This window comes from Morone saxatilis, unplaced genomic scaffold (assembly GCF_004916995.1).
Source record: "Morone saxatilis isolate NCDOM2014 unplaced genomic scaffold, NCSU_SB_2.0 Contig9, whole genome shotgun sequence".
Taxonomy (NCBI): Eukaryota; Metazoa; Chordata; class Actinopteri; family Moronidae; genus Morone; species Morone saxatilis.
The window spans coordinates 1,780,583-1,787,265 of NW_023340268.1; the positions used below are offsets into that span (position 1 = coordinate 1,780,583).

The 6,683-nt window shown below is 37.9% G+C and overlaps 1 protein-coding gene across 1 annotated transcript; it reads right to left on the minus strand.

Moving 5' to 3' along the window:
- Window positions 1-746: 746 nt before the first annotated feature.
- On the minus strand, window positions 747-6,649 carry tatdn1 (TatD DNase domain containing 1). The gene is made up of 12 exons (XM_035681300.1): window positions 6,551-6,649; window positions 5,421-5,486; window positions 5,291-5,340; window positions 4,558-4,621; window positions 4,307-4,450; window positions 3,647-3,689; window positions 2,706-2,791; window positions 2,570-2,610; window positions 2,322-2,398; window positions 1,613-1,683; window positions 1,180-1,306; window positions 747-976 (listed from the first exon to the last, which is right to left on the minus strand). Exons 1-12 carry the CDS (start codon window positions 6,627-6,629, stop codon window positions 874-876), a joined length of 951 nt encoding a protein of 316 aa, XP_035537193.1. The 5' UTR covers window positions 6,630-6,649; the 3' UTR covers window positions 747-873.
- Between the last annotated feature and the right edge of the window lie 34 nt (window positions 6,650-6,683).

The following is a 6,683-nucleotide window of genomic DNA, read 5'->3' on the forward strand; positions in this document are numbered from 1 at the left end:
CTCCTACCTACAACGCACAAACCTTTTGCACTATATCCAATTTCCACTTGTACAGTTCAATTTTAGTTTTTTAGTTATAGTCAAGTTTAATTTTCGGCTCATATTTTGCACTCCTTGTCCTACTTGAACAATGCATAGTGTATATACTTTCATTTATAGTTTATAGTTTATATATAGTTATAGTTTATAGTTTTATATCTTCTATTATATTTTGTATTTTGTAATATTTTTATTTGTGATATTCTTTGTTCTCTGTTTTGCACTACTTTGCCCTATTGCTGCTGTGTCAACCTGAATTTCTTCTAAGGGAGATAAATAAAGGAATATCTTATCTTAAATTCATAGAATAACATTAAAATAGACCAATATATACAGTAATTTATATATGTACACACCTAGGAAGTAAAAAATCTACAGTGTGTCTTTTGAACTTGCGTCTGGGGGAATGTAACAGCAGCAACAGGACAATGATGATAAAATGGTTTCATCTTCACATATATTTTGGTTAATGAAGTTTTGGCAAAATAATTTTACAAACAGACATAAATGTACGAAAATCACATCTGTGATTCAACAATCAAACATATTTACATTAACAAAAAGATTTGGAAATTATGAGTGTCAATGTGTTGAAAGAGAGACTGTTAAGTTCAAATTACATAGGGAAAGGGAATCATGGCTGAACTTCAAAAACCCAAAAGGACCTTCATTTATATCTACATTGAACACAACTAATTGTTTCAGCATTAAAGATAAACCCATAAAAATGATGTTTTTATTTGGGAAGCAGACAGGTCAAACATACACATACAGATACACACACATTCATGAAGTCATTCAGTCGATCTCATGAAGGTCCAGTCTGGTTCATCATCAGCTGGAGCTGAAGAAGACTTTGATGGTGTTGTTGTAGATTGTGTTGGCCAGCTCCAGCGGGTCCTCCTCCCTCGCTGCGGCCATCACCTCCAGAACTTGTCTGCAAGAGACAAACAGCGAAGCACTATTAAACGTGTGTGTACTGTAATAGAGTGTCATGGAGAAACTGATGCTACATTTAGCCAAAAGTATTAAACCATAAAAAGTTAGATACATCCCCATGTATCAAAAAGAATCAGTCTGCCCATCACTACTTGTAAACTGCTGATTCCTCTCCTCCAGCTTCATCCCGACGTTACTCACATGATGTGACAGGGCTCATTCCTGTCCTTCAGACAGTGCCCCGCCTCCCATTTCTTCTTTGTGGGAAATGTAGTTTTAATGTTTTTGGAGCCTGCGTGAGTGTTCTTCACGCCACACCACGGAGCATCTGGGAAGGAGCAGGAAGGGATTTAACAGTTTAATAACCACGCTAACAACAGCAATGTGATACGGAACGTGTATTGATGAAGCCATAAAGGGTTTGAGTGTTTCACGACTGTGATACAGCTTCAAAAGTAAAGTAAAGTAAATCTGATGTTGTAAAATAATCATTCTTGAGCTATTTAACTGGAATATCAGACATTTGGCTTCATGTGGTGACAACAAAGTTAATTCTATTGTTTTTTCTTTCACCATTCAGTGGCCACATTTAGTCAAATACCTTCTTTAATCCTATGAACTGGCTACAACTCACCGGTTTCTATCATGAGTCTCTCGGTGGGGATTGACTTCATAGCTTCAATATTGGCCTCTGTTTTCAAGGAACTGAAAAATAGAAAAATAGGTAGCTTTAAAATGAAATGATCTTTAATTTGTTTAAAAACCACAGAGCTATACCACAACTCTATTATGAGATGATAAATCTGACCTGAGGTTTAGGTATTATTGTGTATTTTGAGAATCAAAATATTTGGTTTAGCCTTCCAGATGTAATATTTTCCATATATGAAGAGAGAAGCTTTTATTTTGAGCTTTTTTTGAATAGGAAAGAAGTTTACATTTGGTTTAGTTGTGTATCAGTTAAGTCACTGCATGTTGAGCCTATTCAGCCTGTCTCAATAATACCTGGAGAGGAGCAACTTGTATTAAAAAATTTCAAGTACAGATACAAAATATAGACAGTTTAGTTGGCTGATCAGATACAGATAATGGTGTACACACTCATCCCTATTAGTGAAATAAGTATGATTTTTCCTCTAAGTTGATTCACAAGCTTCAAGACAATAGTTACAACTTGTTTGGTTGATTAAAAATGCATCAGACGTTGCTGTCGACTGTCGGTTCCTGTTTTTTTGGCTGGATAGTGATTACAATTAAATAGATTGATGGATTATTATTGGCCAGATCGCCCGTCCCTGTAATGACAGGTTTAGTCTTCAGGTTCAAGGGGAAAATCCTCTCACCATCCATTTATTCCAATGTAGAGGTCCAGGTCAATGAGTGCAGCTGCGTCCTCTGCAGTCCCATCAAACGAGTGGACCTGAAAGAAAGAATTAAAAAGGTAATCAGCATCTCCAACTCTAGTCCTTTCAATTCTGTGTTCAGTCTTTAAACTGCAAACTGAATAATTCCCAGCAAACAGTTAACTGTGAAGACGAGTATACAGTGCACACTTTAATTCTAGTATATAATATAAAACTAATGTCCTCACCACTCCTCCAACACATCGGTCTCGGTTTCTCTTCATGATTTCTGTCGAAACAGAGACAAAGAAACAGTAAACTGCTTTGTCTAAAACAAAATACCCCTCTCATGCAGAAGACCAGGTCTTGGGTGCACAAACCTACCGATGAACTCCTGATGGGAGTTTCTGCAGTGGAGGAACATGGGCAGCTTGGTCTCCTCTGCCAGGTCGAACTGCTTCTCAAAGTATCTGTTACAGACCAGAAAGAGACAATGATGAGTGCGTCCAAATGAAGACGATTCCAGAACTGTACTCAATAATGGCGTGGCATCATGTGTCATTTATCAAACAAAGAGACACTTTTCTTGTTTAATATTATTGCTAATTGAATATATTTGAGTTTTGGACAGTTGGTCTGACAAAAACAAGACATTTATTTGAACATGTCAGTGTGGGCTTTGGGAACTTGTAAATTTAAAACTTTCGATTAAAGGTGGGGTAAGTGATTCTAGGTAGTGTGATTCTAATCCAATTCACTTTGTTTCAAATTCAACAAACATCTCCTCACAGTCTGCTAGCTTTACAGTCCTGTGGTTGCACACAGCCCTGGCTCTGTGAATGGGAACAAACAAAGTGGACAAACACTAACTTGTTATTCCAGACAGGATTTGTGTGTCAGGTAACGTTAAATGACTTTTCCACAGGCGTTTAGTTTACTTTCTAGTTTGTCAGGTTATGCTGTTCCGATGTTAGCTGTAGTGGCAGGAGAGTTGTGAGTATCGCTGTCTGGAGCTGCTGTGCTGGCTCTGGGAAACCGTCTCGTCCTCTCTGCCTCACTCAGTCTGCAAACCCACAACCTAGCTCACATTAGTTGCATTACTTGCTGTGTCGTTGTTTGCACTCTATCACTGTATTTGTCATGGTATAATCCAGAATCACATACCCCGCCTTTAAACAATTTATCCAACAAGTATTCGACATATTCAGAGCTCAGTCACACATTCAGTGGTGAGACAACTGAACAAACACACATTCTGGTCAAAAGCCAATTAAGTGCAGCCAATTAGAGCAGCTTTAATACTCAATAGAGAAAAATAAACTTACTTGAGTTGAGTTTCTTTTGGGCAAAATTCCAACCTGTCAAAATCTATAACACAAGAGGAAACACACATCACAACATATCACCAAACAATCACTTCTCTATACTTCTATCTTTTTATTTTATAGTCCATATATTTACACTGATATACGGTAATACTCTTACACTTACACATAAATACAATATTGAATTCAATAATATACAAAATATAGGCAACATAACTCATGTGCGATCCTCTATTATGCTACACTATATATGGTGTTTAGTATATTACACCTTGCTCAGACAGTACTGCACCATTAGGGTAAGGTGTATGCATCCTGCTTGCCTTTTAACTTTGACTTGAATTGTTTTATTATTAGTATGAGTAGAATCATTATTAGTATTAGGATATTTTACCTCTTGTTTATGTATTTCTTACTTTTTCTCTATTTATCTGCATTTACTTCTCTGTGTCTTAGCTGCTGCAACATCTGCATTTCCCTCTTGGGGATCAATAAAGGCTTATCTACTACTCTTACTCTATATCATACATATAGACTATAGTGTCAGGACAACAAAAAGCAATGAGCTGTAAGTGACTCATTTCTTGTGGATAAAAATGTAAATCATCTCTGTATTTTTTTTAATTACTGCTCAAATGCAACCCCTCTGACAGAACACACCTAGTCCACACTCTCCGATGGCCACCACCTTTCCTCTGTGTGCCGTCGCCAGCTCCCTCAGCCCTGAGAAGTACTGGGATTCTCCATTCTGCTCGAACTCACTGCAGCGGGTGGGATGGCAGCCGACCGTGCAGAAGAACTCCTCTGTAATAAATGTAAATATATCGTTATAATGGTCCAGCATAGAGGAAAACATCAGGCAGAAAATCACCTATTTAAGTACGTTCAAAAACCTTATTTGGTCTCATTACCTCTGCTCTCAGCTAGTTTAAGGGCCTCCTTGCTGTCTTCAAGATTTCCTCCTGTGATCATAAACTGCAACAACGCAACAAATATTAACATTAATACAAATGAGACTGGGGACATTTAAATGGGATTTTTTTCAGTGTACAGTAACAAGAGTCTACAGACATGCTGGCTGCTCTGTGAGGCTGTAATTACAGTGGTGCTTTCACACACACGACAATGCAAACATTTGCTAACTAGCACTAAACACAAAGCTGAGGTGACGGGAATGTCATTCGTTTTGCAGTTCTATGGTCATAAACCAAAGTATTGGACAAATTATACTTCTGACCTGATGATGGTGCTAGATGTATCCCCCAGAATAAATGCACACGACCACGGACCCACAATTTGAAAGGATTTGGTCTTAAGTTTTGTTTTTTGTTTCTTTTGGTTTGAAGATAATAAAGTCCTCATAGTCAATCAGTGATTAAACAATGATCGGCCTACTATTCCAAAAATGTGATAAAAGTTGAAATATTCTTTTGCTGGGGACACTCTACAACCCACTCAACGACCCCTGTTGGTCCCCGTACCCCAGTTATAAAACCATTGCACTAGAGGAAACCTCAGTAGGATTCATCGTCCAGGACCATGAATGTCTGTACTGAATTTAATGGCAATCCATCCAGTAGTTGTTGAGCTGTTTCAGTCTCTGCCAACCATAAAGCAATGCCACTTGTATTAGAGTAAGCTTACCTTTTCAACCCCGATTTTGAGCGCTCTGTCGATGATCTGATTGAAGTCATCTGTCGAAAAGAAAATCACAGCCGGTCTCAGATTAACGTTGTCTCAACAGCCGACGAGTCAAAAGCATGAACTAGCTCACCGTCGTGTTTCTGCTTCCCTCTGTAGAGTCCTCTGAACATGGGATCGGTCAGGTTCACCCCGATATCTGCAGAGGGAGAGGTTGGAATTTACCCATACTGCCACATGTCACCAAACATGTTCTTGTGATTCTTAGTTGATGTGCTGCAATCGATATCTGTGATACTGGTACCAACGTCTCCTCCTGCAGAGAGTATGTTATTAATACAGTCACAACTGATCTAGCTGGTACGGATCAATACAGTCAATACATTGGTACATTACAGGTGTATGGTAGGGACAACATAATGTAGTAATTACCAGAGCATTATTGAACAGCATATGTTTTCTATTTGGACTGCAAATAACAATTATTTTCTCTATCAATTCTCATCAATTAGTCTGACAAATATGCAAGGCCTTCTTGGTTTTAAGGCGTTTAAGAAAACTTGAAAAATATACACAACAGGACTGTATTTCTACATTTGGTTCAGTTCTTACTTGAAGAAAAGTAAATGTAAAGTAAATTATTAAGTGTTTAATAGTTTTAATAATAAAAACACAGAATTTGTTAAAAAAAAAAAGCTGATTAAGTATGTATGATTGTATAAAATACATAATACTAACAGATAATTGTATAAAATGTTCCTTAAACAGGACATAATCTGCTCAAAATGCATCCAAATCCCTTGTTTTACACAGACTTTGTGCAGTTCCCTATTTGGATTAATTGTACAGTTTTGAATATAATATGAAATATCCATAAAATATGTCACTTAAACAGGAGTTGTCAGTGTATTAAATGATAGAAAAGATACCAAAATCTTAACCTAAATATACCCCTGCTAGTTTACAGCCATGCTGAGTCTCTCCCTGTGGGGTTTAACTCCAACAGTTTGCCTCCACCACCTTCATGACTTCCTCAGTTTAATGCTGCAGACAGTAGAAACAGCTGCAGTGCTGCTATAAACCAGAGTGACACCCTCTGACATCCTCTCTGACTGCTGTGTGCTGGCTATCTGATAGCTGCCATGCTACCTGAACAGACAGGCCTGTGTGTGTCTTTACACCAGCAGCAGCATTTAGTGACACTTTAACTCTTTTATCATCTCTGTATGTTTTAGTAACTAGCTACTGAACGACGTGTCTTACCAATGAACTTGTGCTGAGCCATGGTTTTAAGAGCAATGCTTCTGAAGAGAACCACACATGCAGCTCTCACCAATCCCATAAGGCTGCAATACCGTAATGACTGTAGCAGAGAGGACGCGCTTTTTGTTTTTTT

Excerpts from the sequence above, each read along its gene's own strand:
- tatdn1 (XM_035681300.1), bottom strand. The coding sequence starts at position 6,629 with ATGGGATTGGTGAGAGCTGCATGTGTGGTTCTCTTCAGAAGCATTGCT. Across the intron at positions 4,451-4,557 it reads TAAACTAGCTGAGAGCAGAG|AGGAGTTCTTCTGCACGGTC; the intron begins GTAATGAGACCA and ends CATTTATTACAG. Across the intron at positions 1,684-2,321 it reads TACATTGGAATAAATGGATG|TTCCTTGAAAACAGAGGCCA; the intron begins GTGAGAGGATTT and ends TCTATTTTTCAG.